Raw genomic sequence first — 19,642 nt, forward strand, 5'->3', positions numbered from 1 at the left:
GTGAGGCGTAGCTAGAGTCATAAGACAAGGGTTCGGAGAGTATTCGACTAAACACAGTCAACATGCTTGGTCCAAGAGGGGTAATTAGATATCTATAGGCCTAGATACTTATATTCTGCAACTTCATAAACGGAAATGTGATTAACTGTGTACCGATAGTGAAAAAGGTTCTTTTTTTACTGATATTCTCGTATACCGATATAAATGCAAATTATAAATACTGTACAATAGGAAAAATGAATCCGATCCTCCGGAAATGCACAGGAGTAGGGTGGCAGAGGCAGCGGGAGAATATTTCCGGGACACGAAAATAATGCCGCTGTCGAGGTTCCTGCGATGAGCAGCGGGCCGGTCGTTCATCCCACGAAGGGCCGGAAGGCCAGTGGCTCGTCCTGGTCCATGGAGATGTCCCGCACTTCGGTGGCGTCATACAGGATGCCCGGAGCCTCGGCCCCGCTGGACTCCTGTCCCACCCCGATGTCCCGGTCTTCGATCTCTTCGAAGTAGGCATTCACCCGGTTCACCGTGTTTGGCTCCCACAGGTACTCCGGCTGGAAGGCCCGGAGCGGGAACTGCGAGGACAAGAACTCTACGCAGCGCAGTATCTCGTCACATTCTACCTTTCAACGATTGATTGATTGATTACCTGACTAACTCGTTGATTAATTGGTTAGTTGACTGAACATTTAATGTAATAATTATTTTGTTCATACATTAAAGAATTCTGCCGCATGGCTGCACTCCAAAAACAGCTAACAGAAAAAAATAAAGGCATCATAAGAACATGTCAAATGCAGAAAAATTGGCCAAATATATTAACAGAATATTAATTAGGGGCGATTGTAAAAAAATGGTTCCAGTTTAGCTCAGCTAAGCGGGGCTTAGCGAAATCGTCCCGACGACGTGGACGGCTCCGGCCGACTCGCTCCGTCCATATCCAGAACTGCAAGGCGAATGCCGCGATAGCGGCGCCGGCTTCTTTATTTATCAGAAAACGGCGAGTCACGAGGTTAGTCACTTGGCCACACCTGCCAAGGCGGCGGCCAGTGACGTGGTATGTTACTTGACTGCCACAACTCCACCGCTCCTCCACTTGAAGGTCAAATTGCGGCGCCGATGACCTTGGCTCGACTAGGCCAGGAAAGCTTTCGCTTTAATAACTTCCAGACAGGTACTCTAATCATTAGGCGTAACTTGCGCATAAATGCATTTCCAGCTATCATCCGTTGAAGCCCTTGTATCGAGGTCGTCATGTTCTTCTTCGCCCACAACTTTCTACTTATCTCCCTTTTAATGCGGTGCGTTGCCTACTAATCAATTCTCCATTAAAATGGCAGACACAAAATTTTTAGGCGTTTCTTTTCTCCTTGAAAGAGGTCTACGGGCATAGTAGGCCTAATCATGAAAATGAGCTGAAATCACGAGTACGTCATGGGAATCATTTACTAGAAACGATTTTGTACCAGCAGTTTCAGCCTCGGTCAGCGCCAGCTATGGAGGGCACCTAGACGTCACCATCGATTTATCAAGCCGAGCTTCCACATTTTTTGCCACGTCAGCGCCGCTGGTAAGTACAATTTGTTTCCGCGAACAACCACTGGGTTCGGTGACGCCAGAGTAAATGGTGAAGGTGCACCTTGACGTCACTTCCTTCGGGTGCAAATGCTGAGTGGCGGCTCTGGCAACATTTAAAATCATATTAAGGTAAGTTCCGCTGAACGCCTGCGGCTGAAACTTTCTACATGGCATCTCCTAACACGCATAAAAGAAATTATCTCGTTTTTTTTGCGTTTGAAATTTTGTGTCTGTACTCATTTAAACAAAGCAGCGCCATTGAAGGCGCAATGGCGATTTTCAACGAAAACGAGCATTTACGACGCGTCGTAGATGTACCGTACTAACTCAAGTAATGAACGCGCTCGTCGAATGAGCGCATGAATCTCAGGATATATGAATGAAAAAAAATGCCATCATAAACAATTTCTTATAAAATGGGCAGAAATATTTATTTCTGAACATTTTATCCCGAATGATTAACGCACCCTACAAATGTTTACAGATTTCTTTTTCTTCGAATAAGTGTGTTCATTATGCGACTAAGTACAGGATTCAGCTGGCGGCAACTGTTCGACAGCTTACGGCGGGAACTAGTTATAATGCTGCTACTGTAAATGGTAAACAGACTTCCCACCGCTTGACAATCGTGAAAGCCGCTGATAGGCGGCAAAGTTTTGGGGGGAAAGCAGATATTCCGGTCTGAGTCGCTGCTCGTGCAACAACGTGTGCCCACAGTGACGATGCTGCGAGAGCGTAGGAGTAATTGTGGAACCATGGCGCATTATTTGATTATTATTTGTAACAATCATTTCGCACTCCTCAGCTGCTCATGTGAAAAATAAAAAAATCGTGTTGCAGTTTTTAACGAAAACTGCGAAGCAACACTACGGATGAAAAACAGTAATGTGTTACCAACGCATAAAAATGTACATCACTTTTCCATACTTCGTGTAGGCTACCGGCCCATTCAAAGAGTCTCTTGCAGCATACAACAACAGAGCAGTGAGTAAGCTATGAAGTACTCTTGTAGCATCCCTTATTTCTGGAGGGGTAAGGCCTATAGTATAAGCTACGGAAGGAAAGATCACGCATAACCCTTACAATAACGTCTTTAGAGAGTCTATAGACTGTCTCTTGACTTCTGTCTATAATGTCTACAGACAAACCATATTAAGAGTCTATATGCAATAGAAATGCTATATATAGAAAGTCTATAGGCAATCTATAGATTTATGGTCATACACTTTCAGTGGACTTCGTCTATAGGTAGTCTAGAGACTATGTACAGACAAAAAGAAATATCTCTAGGAAGGCAATAGATTCTATAAGAAGTTTATAGACTGTCTATATATCGTTTTTGTAACGGAAGGTAAAAGGCAATCAACCGGAACCAGTTCGCCACCTAGACCCCCCGAGAAGGCGACGCCTATCGCAGACACTCGGCGCTCACCCGAATGTTCTCCATGATGGAGGAGAAAGAGCCGATCGGTATCTGAAGTAATCCGGCGCAGCCAATGATCCACGCGAGGGCCTGGTACTGGCCCGGTATGGTAACGTTGAAGAAAATGGGAGTCTTGATCGTCCTTATTTTGTGCAAGCAGGCGCACTGCGAAGGAAGAAGCAACAGCAAAACGTGAGCGCGCCATTTAACGGCTGAACTCTCGGGCCAAGCAAGACACACGCTTAGTGTATTTTCACAGTAATTTCGGGAACTGACGACGTGAATGCGCTGCTTCATTGCCCGGAACCCTAATGAAGCTGCAATCTTTCGAATTCTATTCACTCGGCTGCTCGTTGTATGCAAACAACAGTGACCTATAATTTTAACTTCAGCGTTCTACATGGTGGTTCACCTAAGTCTTTGCACAGTTTAAGAACAAAGGTCTTTTGAATTAGACGGACTCTTTTTTCGGCATAGCATTGTCAGTGGTGTAGCGCAGTAGAATACAGCTAAGATATGCTAACTAGCAGGCTGGTTAACTGATATTGAATAGTTAACTTTCTAACTGTTGCTGTTGGCTACTTAACTATTGAGAGGCGTGTATCCCACCATAAGCAATATCCATATCAGTTCTAGAATTTGAAAGATGCGGTTACCTTCGGCGCTGTGGTCCAACAAATTTGAGCTAGTTCGGCGAGTTGCTTGCACTGGAGAGGTTACTTTGCCTGCAAGCTTCTTGAAAGCGCATGTAATTTGGTGTGATGTAGCCAAAAGTTCTTGGGCCTGCTAGTTAGCGCGTCTTAGCCGTATTCTGATGTACTACACCGCTGACAGTGCTATGGCCGAAAAAGCGCTCATATAATTTAAAGGGCCTTTTTTAATTGTGTAAAGTAGTAGGTGAAACGCCCTGTATATTTCCAGTGCTCACAAAAGAGAACAGGTTAGGTTAATGGGGGTTTAGCCTCTCAAATGGACTCAGGCTATGAGGGGCGCCATAGTGGAGGGCTCCGGAAATTTCGGCCACCTGGGGTTCTTTAACGTGCACGGTTATAGCACAGTACACGGCCCTCGACGATTTTTCCTGAATTGAGATTTGACCTCTGCGACCGGGATCGAACCCGCGTCTTTCGAGTCAGCAGCCGAGTGCCATATCCAGTGAGCCACTGCGGCGGGTCACAAAAGAAAACAAAAGTGCAACAATGTTATACGTCGATTCCGTACCACGGAACCACCTTCTTACACACTTACCGCCAGGGCAAGTGGGCACAGAATGATCCAGCATGTCCTCCAATAGATGTTGGGACGTCGGCCAAGCATGAACTCCGCATCGAACGAGATTCGTCGAATGCCTGCGGGGACACGAGGATGCTTGTGCACTAAGTGGCCAGCACAGCTCAGAACAAAGCGTCAAAGCAACATAACATACACGACGCACTGCTGCTGTCATAAAACTGCCTTGTGGTGAACGCGATGCATTTCGCCGTTCGGCAAAGTTCCTCCTCTTGTCTTTAGCCTGCGTTGTGCTGTGAACTTGCGAGGCGAACGCATAAAGAATGTCAAGGATTATTTTTCTTCTAGTGTGTCATCAGGGCCGTTCGCGCTAGAGACTGGAGCGGTTATCGTGCAATGCAAAAAAGAAAGTGTACGAAATCGGTCAGAGGTAGTATGAAACTCTGCTCTGCCATTCGCAAGCCGTTACGGCAAGTTAAGCTAAGAGAGTGACGACTCCGGACATCTTATGGTCCCAGGTTCGAGCCCCGCACTAGGACGCACTTTTTTAAACAGCTTGGTTGCAAAGGAAGCTGTACAGACTGTTTCACCTAATCTATTCTGCAATTTTAAAAATAGTATTTTTTAGTTAGAAGAGCGATTTTTTCGGCATCGCATTATCCGCGGTGTAGCGCATCACAATAGACATAAGACGCGCTAACTAGTAGGCTTTCTAACTAATGTTGAACAGTGCACCTCCCGACTATTACTGTTAGTCTCCCAAAATATTGAGAGCCGTGCAGCCCACCATTAATAAATACCGTAAGCACCGCAGTTAGCGCGTCTCAGCTGTATTCTGATGAACTACACCGCTGAAAATGCCATGTCGAAAGAGCGCCCTTCTAAGTCAAAAAGGCCATTTTTTTAAATTGTGAAACAATCTGTATGTTTCCTCTGTAGCCCTGCAGCTGCGTTCAGCCGGATGACAATGAGTATATACTCCATCAATAGGCGTAAAGCAGATTTTGAGCCAGAATCACCATGGCCAGCTGATCCGCCAGCCGGTCCGAGGTTAACCAAACGCATCATGCGAAGAACCATTTCCGTGCATATGGTGGGCGCAGCTGGCAAAGGACATGGTTAAATGAACAGGAGAGGCCTTTGCCCTGCAGTGGCCGTAGTCAGGCTGCTGCTGATGATGGTGATGATGAAATCAACGGTACGAGCTCTCTGTCCTCGGTTGGGTTGTGAATTACAGAATTGAAATCATCGTAGTGCATCATTTTATATTTTCCACTTTGCCCGGCTAGACTGTTCGCTGGCGTTAGCAAATATTAAGAAAGATGCATGCTACGAAGGACAGCAGAATGAGTTTCGTCGTCGGCTTTCGCTCCATGTCGACAAGTCGATCTGGCTCTATATATACAGTCATTAGAAGATACTGAAAAAAAGGAAAATGTGCGATGTGGAATTAGCATTGAACAAATAAACGCTCTATAGACAACTTGTTTCAATGTGTACAAAAAAAGTATTGACACAAGGAAAAGGTACAGAGCAAGATCAACCACTTTAACCGCAGGAATTCTAATCTACGTATCGAGGTTGCGGTGCTGTCTTTGCAATATTAGATAGGACAAAGCAGACAAGGAAATGGAAAGAGGTGCTCGTAAAGGCATTACGGGAGTCAACAGTCACTGAACCAAAGGAGCTTAGGGGATTTTATTTTCTTAAGCAAGAGCTTTACTACTCACTTCGGTATCTTGTTCGGCGTGTGTTTCATATGGCCTTGAAGTGAGGAGCGGATGTGGTGGCAGTATTCCCAAATGCATTCACCAAAATTTTGATCACCCACTCGCCGTACCGCATTCTCGGTGGTGTCATAGCACTTCTCTTTGCATTTTGCATATAGGTTACATATTTCAATTCGGAGGATAGCTTTCCACAGGAGTTCAGACAAGTGACATATGCACCTTCAATTGCATGCGTTCTGAGACTTGCGACAGGGGTTGGACCGATGACACATGCACCTTCAGTTGCATGCTTGAAGGCGCGGTTGAGGTGTCCACCGAGATGTCGAGCTCTGTGAGCTACTGCGTCCTTACCTTTCCTCAAAACACAAGCTTCCGCCTTCGTTCAAGTAAGGAGACTTAAGTGCCCTCCGACGTTTTTAACTTGTGGTTTGATTGGACTTCGGTTGTCTCGTGAATAGTTTAATGAGGATCTCGAGTCTGGCAGTCTTGATGCTATAGTTAGCATACAAGGGTTCTCGCATATCTTCCGTCCTCACCATTCGATCACGTTCCTACACGGGACTCGCGGTAATACAGGACGTACTACGTCCGCCGCTGTGGACGAGGATGGCGCCGGTGAACACTATCAAGGTTCGGTTACACTGCACATATGAATACCCATGAAAGCAGAAGATTAAACAGGCGTCGCCATAGCTCAGTTGGTAGAGTACCGGACGCAATATTCGGAGGTCCGGGGTTCAGATCCCACCGGCGGCATTTAGCTTTTTCTTCTGATTTTATTAATTTCCATCCGATGAAAATTACAAATTAAAAGAAAAGACGTCCCCTAAGCTCCTTGGTCTCTGTGACTGTTAGCGTCCGTGATGGATAGGACAAAATGGTTCACGTTGAACTGTCTGGAAGGGACCAACCGTCTACGGCAGGTAGTGAATAGCAGTGGGAAGAAGTAAAAATCTACCTCTACATATCTACAAAAAAATGTCTCCACAGATCGGGGCATGAAAAACAAAAAGACTGCTGGTTCCCGGTGCAAGTGGAACGTACTTTCGGGCTATGAATGGCAAGAATTGTTATTCCTTGTTTACATTATTGATCTGCCTAAGAATATAAAATCTTGTATGAAACTTTTTGAAGATGATTGCATACTATTCTGTGGAATTAAAAACACTAATGATGTCTATTTCTTGCAAGCAGATTTTAACTATGTTACTGACTGGTGCAGTAAATGGAAAATGGTTTTAAACACATCAAAATGCAAATCCATCCGTTTTTCACGTCAAGGCGTCTTGCCACCAGCCTTCTAGAGCATCAACAATGCTTCATTAGCCCCGGTTACCTCGTATACACTCGTATACATACCTCGGCGTACATCTGACAACTTATCCTGGAACCAGCATATCACCTACATTACTGGAAACGCCAACCGTATGCTTAGTTGCATAAAAAGAAACTTTTCTAATGCACCCATTTCAGTCAAACTTCTTCTTTATAAAACACCCGTTCGTTGAAAGCTTGAATACGCCAAGTCTATATGGGACCTTCAAGATAATCCACTTATATCGGTTTTGGAAGCTGTTCAGAACCGTGCCGCTCGTTTTATCCTGCACAATGATGACCGCACATCGTGCCACTCTAATGAAAAACACTTTGTCACTACCGTTACTTACATTGCACAGAAAAATTTCACGACTCTATTTTTTTTTAAGATCTACAACCTGAATCCTATTTTGATAAACGCTTTGCTCCTCCCACCCACCTATGTGTCATTGTGCATTGACCATCCATGCAAAGTGGGCGTTCCACCTTGTCACACTACCGCTCGCTTAAATTCTTTCATTCCATTTACATCATCCGAGCGAAATCACTTCCCAGCAGATGTGGCATTCAATGACCTCAAGCATTTAAAAAGAAGTTAAGTGCCTGCTTTTCTTGTTCATGACACGTGTGCACTTCGGTTCGTAGTGCAGCATGAACTTGGTGTCGCTGATTTGTAGTTTGCCTTGTTGGTTTTTGTTTTGTTCTCTTATCTCGTTTTTTTTTCTTCTAGCTTTGCATGGATGTGCACAATTACTGAAATCTGTAATACTCAGTGCAATGAGCCATACGTAGTGCTCTAACATACGAAGGTATTTCCATTTCTTGTCATCTGTGTTATTGTACGTGCCTGCAGGGCCATGAGGGTATTTGAAATAAATAATCAAATAAACTGTATCCAGCGGGTGTTCGCGCACAGAGCCGAAGCGTCGAGGCTAACTACATGCTTTGAAATCAGATTAAAGGCAGCGCAATGCCTACGGAAAAGAAAGTAGAGTAGCATACGAACAACATAGAGAGCTGCATGTATTAGACCGCGAACTCGAGTCAGTGACGTCTCTGCGTAAGACAACATGATGCACCTGAGCGGGTCATACTTAATGAAGAGAGCACACTACGGTTGACCTGCATAACGCAGTGGATTCCACGAGAAAGAAAACTTAGCAGGGTGCGCACAGAATCATGTGAGCGGATTAGATAAGGAAAACTGCTGCGGAACGCTTTACCGCAGTTAGGTGGAGATCATTGCGAGAGGCCTTTGTCCTGCAGTCAGTGGGTGGAACCAGACTTACAATAGACAAATAAAAAATCTGTATACACAAATGATACTCTTGATGTGACTGCACAGTTAAAAAATTGAGACGATCAGTACTGTGATTAATGTGGCAGAGTATACGTTCACTACTCTTAGCTACACCTTTACTGTGTTAGCTACTAAATTTAGCCAAAATTTTTGCGTTATTTGTCAAAACCTTGGAGAACCCTATGTGATTGTGAGTGTATGTGTGGCAGCGGAGAGTTGGTGTGAATTTGATTCGTTTCATGACCGCCATCTGGAGTAGATCGACAGGTAATTACCAGGCGAATACCTCCAGTGATTATTGAAGAGTGCCTCCTCCTACCGAGGCTATCTTCTCCTTGGTCGTCCATTGCCTGTCCCTCTCAATTCTTGCTCAAGGTCACTTAGATAACCTAATCTATTTAGGCACCAACGTGTCTGTTGTACGTTGCCATGGGTACAGGGGACGATTTTGAAAACATCTGCGGATTGCAAAGTCTTTTATTCTTTCTATCCTTTTCGAGTGTAGTTAGCATAGGAGCAACGCTCCGATGGATTCATGTACGACCCTTCGGCGCAGTTGAATGCCTGGGCGAAGAGGCGCGAGTTCCTGGTGGCCAAATTGCAGCGGTAGGAGGCCTCCGGATCGTTCTTGGCGCACATGCCCGCGCATGCGCTGACGAAGAACAGCATCTCCTCGCTGACCTCCTCCAGGCCGGGCAGCAGGATCGGGCGGCCCACCTTGAGGTGGCGGTCGACGAACGCCACCACCACCTCGGCGGCGAGCGCCAGACGCGCGGGGCCGTCGTTGTGGCCGCGCAGCGCCAGGCGGGGTTCGAGTCGCTCGAGGCACTCGAGCCACGATGCGGTCAGTGGCACGCCCCGGGGCAGGGCTGCGGCGAGTTCGAGGCCGAAGCCACCGTAGTTGAGCGCCGGGGGCACGTGGGCGCCGAACCGCGGAGGCAAGAGCCACGTCAGGGGAACGCGGCTCTCGCCGTCTTGGGTGACCTGCGCACACCGCAGGTTGAGCTGCGTGAATAGAACGTCGTGCAGAGATGACACTAAACTGAGGAGGAGGACAAAGACAAGGAGAATAAAAGTATTGCATGTCAGGCGAAAAATGTGTAGAGCCTATAGCTGCACCATATATACATAGTCCTCGTAATAGTTAGTACTTGGGGGGACTCACTACGGTTGTTGTTCATTTAAAGTTAGTCTCTTAGGGAGTATTCGTTGCTGTTGCAACACACCCAGACAGTCCAGGAGGAAGCGGGAATGCACGGAAAATGGGGAGAGGGGATTGCAATGTATCATGCGTGTAGAATGTGTTCTGTAATTCTGTATCTTCTCCACGATGTCGGTCCTTGAAACGTTGAGACAATAAGGCGTTTCTGGCGATTCTTTCAAAACTTTTTCTGGTGAGAAATAACCCCGTTAGCGCCGTAATACCCCGTTACCGAAACATTACGTCGTTCATCCGTCGACCAGTATCAGTTCAAGTCTGGTTGGTGGCCCGGAAATGTTCCACGTGGAGATAGGAGTAGATGTTAATTCGTATAGTTGAGATTTAAAGGTGCACACTACATTCACAGACATGTAAGTAGCAGGATATCTTGTAATGCTGTCCAGGGGAACTTGGAAATATAGGAAGGCAAAAAGAGGAAGATGCGGCAAACGAAAATAGTCTCAGTAGAATACAGGGACTGTTGTAGGCAGTCAGTGGGGATGCATTTTCGCTGCAGTTGCGACCACCGCTTCGCTTGTGTATCCAATTATGTTCAATGCAATATGCATTGGAAGCCTCTACGGGGAAAAAAAATACGTCTTTGGTCATAAACTTCGCTGAATGGCTTCAGGAACGTGACGTCACGAGACCGGAAGTAACTATACACGTCCGTGTCGTCACCTCGAGATACCTTCGAGGAGTCAAGGCCTCTTTGCCTGCTTCTAACCGCGGAGGTCCTGGCACTCGTCACCCAGGCCTGCGTGCCGGGGACGGCGAGTAGGGGGCCTCCTTATCTGGTGGAAAATAAAGTTGGTATCATCGTCATCATCATCCTCAGGAAAACCTCCGACCGCCTGCTATATGACCCGAATGGATGTCTGCGTGTCTGCAGACCGACGGGTCATCATCATAATGAACATCACCAGCCTGACTACGCCCACTGCAGGGCATAGGCCTCTCCCCCGACTCTTCAATTAACCCTTTCCTTTGCCAGCTGCGCCCGCCGTATGCCCGCAAACTTCTTGATCTCCTCCGCTCATCTAACTTTCTGCAGCTCCCAGCTACGCTTGGCGTCTTGGAGTCCACTCCGTTACCCGTAAGGATGGGGAAGGGTCCGCAAACACCACCACGCACGAATGAAACAAAAGTCAAAGTAAAGGCATCAACAGCGTGTAATGCTGCCGCACTGTCTATGCACAATTGAATTAGGGGTCCCTGTGAGTTTTTTCCTCCAGGCGATGTGTCGTAAATGTCAGGTAAACTCGCCTGCACTTGTCGGCTTCTAGGAGGCGGCACCGGATAGAAAGCGTCGGCCTGGACGATGCTGAAGAGCTCCTTGCTGCGTATCTGGGACAGCGAGGCCAGGTACGCGTGGAGGAAAGGCCGCTCCTCCACATCCGCTTGCTCGGAAGTCTCGTCGTCGTCCTCCACCTGTAGCTCCTCGTAGAAGGTGTCCAGCTGGGTGGCCGTGGGAAGGCGCAGCCGAAAGCTGGCTTCACTGCACCCGTGACGTCGACGTAGAAATCGAAGTTGGACTATATCGAATGACTACCCCTCGCTATTACGGATGACCAAGCCACATTAACCCATATGTGGCCGGTGTCCTACGTGTAAGAAACCGCTTCTTTTGTGCAGCAATTCCTAAAAAATTAGCACATAAAAACTTACGACCAACAGCGTATGTGAAGGAGTCTCCAAACTTTTCATGTGCAGGCGTTGCATTGTGCGCACTCATTTTTGTGCGTTTTGTACATTCAGAATGAGCTGCCAGTCTTCTTTGGAAGCAGGGAGCAGATTTGAAAGCATCGACCGCATCGTGATTCCGCTAGAAACGCTAACAATATTTGGGCACTGTTAAGGAAAAACCACAACGCGTGATGTTAAATGTGGCATTAGAGTCGATGTCAAAGGCTCTAAGCTTTGCAACACGTAATAGGCAGGGCATTTCACTTGTGTTCTACATTATAGGATAGCTCGAAAAAGTCGGTGTCGAGGAAAAATGCTTCCACGAATAAAAGAATGATTCTGAATTGTGAAGTGAAATAAACATTTTAGGCAATATTATATATATATATATATATATATATATATATATATATATATATATATATATATATATATATATATATATATATATATATATATATATATATATATATATAGTGTGTGTGTGTGTGTTCGCGACCTTTAGGAATATATTTTAGCTGAAGAAGTATCATTTAAAAGACAGAAAGTAAAAAAAATGCAATAGGTTTCGCCACTACAACCTGTCTTCACAAGGAAACTGAGACGACGACGATGATTTTTTATTTCTGCGGGCCTCTGGCTCTGCGCTACGCCTTCCTTCTCCTCCTGGTTGCGATCACGGAGTTTTCGATTCATTCGGCTTCATGGCCAAGGTCAGGATTTTTTCTGACTTATTGAAAACTGTATTTGAAGTTTGACGTCAAATGCTTTTATCAATCACTTTGTTGCTGCTTAAAAAAATCGAGCGAGCAACAAAAAGCGGCACTATCGAATTTTACTACACTAAAAATTTCAAAACGTTTTCCTCTGTATTCCTTAAGAGGCCACATAGGATGTAAACCTTAAACGCAGTATCTAAATCATTCTTCGTAAGGGTTAAGCTGTACCAGATAGCTTTCCCGTAGCCTGGGGCAGAGTCACTGTAGTAAGAGGTAAAGATAGCACTATTAGTATCAGGGCTGTGAATCGAGCGCGGTTGAATGATCGAAGAATCTCTTATTCAATAGTTCGACTGGGTGCAAGTTAGTCATAGCCACGCATATCGAGGAGTGCGCTATTGTATCGTATTATCGATATATTGAACTATTTCGCCATCCCGTCGTGCTCAGCATTATCCGGGTTCTCTGTACCCAAAGCTCATGTTACGTACCTGCCATAACCCTGCCTCCTTTAAAGAGTGCTTTGCCTTTGAAAGATGCTTCTTGCAAAAACGCCAACTTTAAGAAGGATGCAGGAAATATGATTGAGATATTTGTTAAATTAAATTTGATTTTTGAGGAAAGGAAATAATCGCGCATTAACTGTTTCGCGTATCTGGGTGGACACCTGAATTACGCCATAAGAAAGTGTTAAAGGAGGGAGTGAAAGAAGAAAGGAAGAAAGGGGTGCCACGGTAGAGAGCTCGGGAAAGATTTCAACCACGGGTGTTTTTTCGTTTCACCTCCATCGAAACGCGGCCACCGCGGTCGGATTCGAACCCGGGTACATCGGTTCAGTAGCCGAGCACCGTAACTACTGAGCCACCATGGCGGGTGCAATGTTTGCTACATTTACGTGTTAGAGAAAACCAGAGAGTGAGAGAGGCAGGATGAGAAAAAAGGCCATATGCAAAGAAAACAATAAAATAGAGGTACTCTAGGGATACCCTTAACATTATTAAAGATCTCGGAGGGCACATTGGTAGTGCAGCATCAAATCTTGAAAGGTATACGTAAGGAATAAAGTTCACCAGCCTGATTAGAGGGCACAGCACTCGATGTCGCCTACTCGCTGTCGGGAGGGGCGAAATATTAGTTTTGCTCTCAAACAATTTTAAACCTGCAGGGTGTGTTTATGTTGCGAGTGGCATTTTTTTATGCTTATTTCAAATTCACGTACATTCTAGATGTGCCAAAATCGTCTCTGAGGGGATTTTTTTCTCACATCGTAAGCGGGAAAGAGCTAGCAATTCCTTATTTCGAGGAACTACATGTCACGCCGAATGAGAGGCAACGGGGCCTGGGTTCTATCGCGCTTAAATTGAGCTGGATTAGAGATCAGAGCTGCCACACACCCAGCCCTGTCAACAGGCATGGGGCTTAATCGAAGAGTATTAGTTTTTCTTGCAACACAAATAATTTCGTGTTTAACATCACTCGTTGTGCCATAACGGCTGGTGTAGTGACACACGAAAAAGAGACAAAGATGTGTCTGAAACGGTCTACTGCTGATTACGAGGTTACCGTTGATTCTAGACTGCTGGACGAAGCATTATGACGTGAAGTAGACGAAGAAGTTTGCTGCTTTCGAGCTTTGAAGCAGCACTGGCAATCGCGGACGTGGTCAAGCCTAATGCGGAGCCGTTAGTGCTCTATGTTTGCTTTAGATTTCCTCAGAAAATTTAAGTATGAGAGTATGTCAGTGCAATTAGGCTCGAGGAAAGTTTTCATTATTTAAAGACTCACTTTCTGAGTGAGAACAGCGCTGTTTCGGAGTAAATGGAAGTAACTTTCAAGTCAATTGTGTGCACATGAAAATAGTAAAACGATGCAGCTTACGTACTCTCGTGACAAAAGAAATTACATTGAACGTATTTTTTTTATTCAAAGCTTACAATGAGCTTTTCGGTTCCCATTTATTTAGCATAAATTTGAATGCAGTTGTGCGTTGCATCAAATTGTGAAAGATAATTCGATCACCGAAGCAGGTAGGTATAAACACGTATGCTTTCCGAAAATCAGACACAAATGGCCGCCGATTAAGTAGTCGCACAGGAAACCATGCCTCTTTTTTTAATCACGGTGTTCAGCAGTTCGCGCAGTCACAGTACGCTCCAGTGTTTATTCAACAAGAGGATACGAAGCACGCACTCTGCAACGAGACTTTTATCACTTTTTGTTGACTTGGTTGTCTAACAAGGGACAAGGTTTGCAGTTGCTTAAAGACAGGCGGTATTTCATGACAAATGGCTACGTTCAACAGTTTCCTTTACCCGTGAACAACTGTCCGTGGTAACAGATCAAGTATAAGCGGGAAAGAGGGGATAGGTCTTTCTCTCGGTGTAAATGGGCTAAGATGTCCAGCCAGTAAACGAAGAATCTTTACTCTAACCCTTCTCCATAGACCGCAGATTCTGTCGCCGACAAGATGCTTTTAACCACCGCTTTCTTTCCTACCTTAAATATCAACCCTATATAAATTCCGAAGGGTGGCTGGCGGGGTCATTTTCTTGTTAAGCACGAAATAGTTGCAAAATCTTCTATGAAAACGCGTTGGCCTCATCTCACGGTCTTTCAGCCTATTCTGCCCTGAAAAGGAATTTGCGCTTCGGTCCTCCAGCATTGACTTTAAATGCCACACAAAGCTGTCCACGAGTATAGGCTCTTCAATGGATGCAATCACATGTTTTCGTCTGGTGTAAACGCACTCACGTGGTCCGAAGCCTGATTCCTTGCTTCTTCATGAAGCTGACCATAGCCTCGGAGACGTCCCTGAAGATGAGCTCGGCCTCCTCCCAGCTGCTGTAAGAGTCCAGATCCTCCATGTACGGCAGCACGCTAGGGTACGGCATCAGCCTGTACACAGCCTCGAAGCAGCTGGCCTCAGCGGTGCCGTACGAAAGCCTGCAATTTGTAAGGAAAACACGAATCATGTCGACCTTATAACAATGCAAGAGAGGAACTGGCCGTTGAGTGCCAGTAATATTCGTCAACCTAAGTACAAGCACTGCAGAGCACAGACTTCCGCGTTTCTCCACTTAACCACTCCTGCGGTGGCTGCGGCCTCCTTTGCCTCTCTAATATCCTAATATGGTCCGACACCTTTCACTGCCTTCTGTTTAAGTAGATGCGAACACAGAAAACACTGCAATGCCTCAGTACGTTCAATGTCTTTTTGTGTCTGCTTTGGAGACGCAGACAATATGATAACAAAGAGAAAACCAGTACAAAGATGTTATCTTCAAATCCTGTATCGTTTGGGCTGCATATTTGCATTTCTGCCCTGTATTTTTTTGAAGGTGAGTGCTTCCGCTGGGGTACCGTTTTTGAGAACAGTACATCAAAGAAGCCAGCGATGACGCCCCCGCTTTAAAGCCTACCTGAAGCGAAAATGATGCACAGAAACTCACCTTTGGTCAGCGAGTGGTCCGAGGCATCGCACAAGCTCCCAGGTGATGTAGGCGGCCAAGTCAGAGGATTCAACCTCAACGAATAAAAAGTCTTGGTATGCGAGCATGGCCGGGTGGCCCAGTGCTGCCTCGCTTAAATTATTCAGCGTCAGCGGCGACGACATCGAGGGTCCGCTGTCCGCCAGCAGCGGGACGATGGCGTAGAATTGGTCGGGGTCTTCGTCGGGGATTACCGCAGACACCGCAAGGACAGACTCCTCCGTGGACATGATGTGGTGCGCAATGAAGTCAACGTCGTGGACTGTTTCTTCGGTCGCGTTCTCCTGCGTCGAGAGCGAGGTGGAGAAGAAATTAGCTTTTGCAGCGAGAGCTCCACTACACATGTTTCGAAAAGGTCATCGGGTGTTGCAGTTTGGCCTTCAGCAGGAGGAGCTCCAGAGGTGTGGCTGTGACGTCAGACCACGTGACTCGCCGCAGCTGCAGCCACTACTCCGACCGCGATGCACCGGACCGGCGCTTCGCCAGATGTGGTCACGTGATTATGCACGTGACTGGGCGTTCGCTTAACGAGGCGACGCCTCTCTCGTACGGTGTTTCGTCGTGGATGAGAGAGAGTGCATCTTCCAGTGTGCCTGAAATGCCTGCGAGGCGTTTAAAGCGTCTAACCAAGCGTAGCCATGTATATTGAAGCTTTCGCTCTGTCAAACTAGGTTTATAAGAGTTAAACCACTGCGAATTATTTGTTTTATCATCATGCTTGTGCGTCGCTGGACATTTCGAAATTTCGACACAACAGTGAAACGGCAAAGAACGCTAGTGCGCCGTCATTGTGTCCAAGTTTTCGACCGAATGCACAACGATGGAAGGCCACGCTGTTAACCAACTAGCCTAGATTTATTTAATCATTACTATATGGGTACACTCAGATAAGAAGGCGAGACGGCTTCTCTTGGGTATCTATTTATATCAAAATACTGCAAGCCAACATTTATGACCGGGGGGTGAGGGGGGCTATAGAAATCACGTAGACAAAGAATGGCCGGAAAAAAGGTAGTTCACGAAGTCGCAATCAATAATGCAAGCAAAAAGGTACAATACTCAATCACTCTAAGAATTGCTTCTCAAGAGGTTTGCTAAAAGTGTTCCGCAAAGTTACATATTAGCACCTTTAGTATTCGTAGTATACATTAATGATATATCCCATATATTAGGTTCTCCCGACCATGTAATGTACTCCGCCGACACGAACCTTTCTTTTTCTGCCTCTTCACAGCTTGCCGTAGAAAGCATTACTAATATTTACCTAATTAGGTTATATGTATGGTTGCAGTCAAAAAGCCCCACCCTCAACCTTACGAAAACTAACTGCATTATACTTAGGCCCATCAGCATCACTACACGCTATGAAATTAATATTCAATATGGGAGCACAATAAATGAAAGAGTCAGCAGTTAAATTCCTGGGTGTCTGGATTGCCGAAGCTCTTCCTTGGAATATTGATGTTTCAAGTCTTTTATCTGATCAAAGTAAAACATTCAGTTGTTTTTATAGAATTTCTCAAGTCATGCCGGAATCATTGAAGTTGTCTCTGTACTATGCACTTTTCTATTCTAAATTGTCTTATTGTATTCTTATATGGAGCACTACGACTAAGAGCAATCATAACAAATTGATCATTGTACAAAAGAAGGCATTCGAAGCGTAATACAGTCATCTTCGATATTTGGCTAAAGCACCTCTCTGCCTCAAACAGTTTGCTTAAAAGAGATTAAGATGGTGTCTCCAATTAGACCTGGGTCGTATTCAAAATGTTGCCCGCCTCACCCCGAAATTTGACCTTCATCGATTTGGATCGATGAAGCCAACTAAACAAGGTACTGTGTATCGCTTTAAGTTAAGAGAATCCTTGGCACTGCGAAAGTTTTATGCGAGATTCCCGCAAAACCATTGTAGAGTATAACGGGTGTTGTAGGAACCTGCTACACATGCAATAAAGTTGCAGTATGCCTGATATCCCCTTCATGTAAGCCATCCAGAAAGAATTTTTTTTAATGCGTTGTGTAGAAGCTGAGTTATCTGCAGTCAAAATTTGGATTTCAGCATCTTCGAGTCTTTTTCTCTCCTCTCGTCACTTTTTGCACGCTCAAAACACGGCACTCTTCCGTGTGACGTCAGAAACAATCGGACCAATGTCCATCTCTTAACCAGCATACGCAGGCGCGTTACACGGAGGAGGGCGAGAGTTAAAAAAAATTGACCGCAAATGGCTCGCCAACTATCGAGCGCGATTGTGGGTTGTGTGCTGCACGTAGAAGTGTATTATTTGGCTCGTATACATGCTCGAACGGTGTTACAAGGACCCCTTAAGATTGCCTCGCGAGGCGACCAGCACAGGCAGTTGACACTTCTTGGCATTTGATTAGGCTTAACTTGAAAAAGCTTAATCTCAACCGCGTGTTCACAATGAAGTGGCCACAATATCACCTTAGTGCAGCGCATCAACTCAAAATGCCATTAATAAAATACGCCCCGTAATATTACGGCGCAAAAAGTCAAGTGACAAGAAAATGGGGAAGACATGTTTGCCGTTTTTGTCATTCCCAGTTAAATTTTCTGAAACAAAAAAGTTTAGGGAATAATTCCTTCCTGCATCCGCTCCTCCCGTGATTACGGGGGTAGTAGCAGCAACGGAATGGTTCAGGGTGACTGCATTCAGGTTTACTAAGAGGATGTAAATTATTTGACCCATACATGCGTTATACTCTTCAATTCGAGAAGAACACACTTATCATAATCATTAGCATCATCATCCCAGTTACGTCTACTGAACGACTAATGATCGTCCCATTCATTTACAAATATCTCTCTCCGTGCACAAGTGGCAGCCACCGCATCCCCAGCAGATCCCGCAATCCCATCTTCCCACACGACTGTCTGCCGACCTCGGCTGCGTTCCCGTTCCTTTGGGTTCCGTTCTCTAATCATATAGACAGCGAGCAACAGTGCTGCTGTGGGACGGGTACACACGTGCGCCACGACGGCCACGACGTGTCTCTGGACGAACTCCAAGTAGGCCCCGTGGCGGCGCATGTGTTCCCTCTCGCGCCGCCAGGAGTCCAGGTCCGCTCTCCGGCCCATGGACAGCAGTGGCCGGCCGTCGGGACGCCGCCACGTCGGGTGCCTTCGCAGGTCGAATAGCGTCTGCGGGTCGCCGGAGTGCGTTAGCCACTCATGATACGCTCACAGGAGAGCATTTGGGCGTCATGGAATGAGCGAAATACGCCGCCATTGTTCACTTTCCAGCAGAAAAGCCGGTGTCAAGGTCGCATCAAGTGTGAGCACCGCGTGTTCATTGTCGGCTACAAAACTGTGAACGTGCTTTTTGGCTGTGGTTTTATACGCCTGATTTTGTATTGCCACTCGTGAATCGATGAGGTAGTGAAGTAATTCCGGCACAGCTTGTGGACACTAACTCTGTCGCTAGTAACAGCAAAGAATGCTTTGACGATGTTAAAGGGACACTGATGACTAATAAAAGTTGGCCTATATCTGTGAAGCGTTTTACTTACAGAGACCACTTTCTCAGAAAACGTAGCTTTTATGAGCTAGAAAGAACCTAAACATGACATAAAGGTGTCGCTATCTGCGGTTGATTTCTGAAGTGAAATGCTTTCATAGACTTTTTTTCAGGTCCCAGAGGCTACGTTACAAAGCCCTTCGCTTCAAAACGGTGTCAACCCACCCTTTCCGATAAGGACAGAGTTCGAACTGCCTAGTCGGAAGGTTCTTAAATTCAGCTTTCCCGCTGATAAAAAACGTATTTTTTTGGCCACAAACGTTAACGTAGTCAAAAAGAGCGAAGTAATTAGTTGCTACTGAGAACAATTACTGAGAGTTGTCCTCAGCGCATCTTGAAGTGACGCCCCAAATTTTTTGCTACCTTACCCTCTTGCTCTCCTTACTGACTCTATTACTTGCCCTGACTAATCATAATAGCTTGCTTTCACTTTT

At 45.8% G+C, this 19,642-nt stretch overlaps 1 protein-coding gene across 1 annotated transcript; it reads right to left on the reverse strand.

Annotated features, from left to right (window-relative positions):
- Positions 1-356: 356 nt before the first annotated feature.
- LOC144108385 (uncharacterized) lies at positions 357-15,737 on the reverse strand. The gene is made up of 7 exons (XM_077641632.1): positions 15,631-15,737; positions 14,933-15,124; positions 11,043-11,274; positions 9,097-9,580; positions 4,247-4,347; positions 3,008-3,163; positions 357-572 (listed from the first exon to the last, which is right to left on the reverse strand). Exons 1-7 carry the CDS (start codon positions 15,735-15,737, stop codon positions 357-359), a joined length of 1,488 nt encoding a protein of 495 aa, XP_077497758.1.
- Positions 15,738-19,642: the final 3,905 nt, after the last annotated feature.

This window comes from Amblyomma americanum, chromosome 10 (genome assembly GCF_052857255.1).
Source record: "Amblyomma americanum isolate KBUSLIRL-KWMA chromosome 10, ASM5285725v1, whole genome shotgun sequence".
Classification (NCBI taxonomy): Eukaryota; Metazoa; Arthropoda; class Arachnida; order Ixodida; family Ixodidae; genus Amblyomma; species Amblyomma americanum.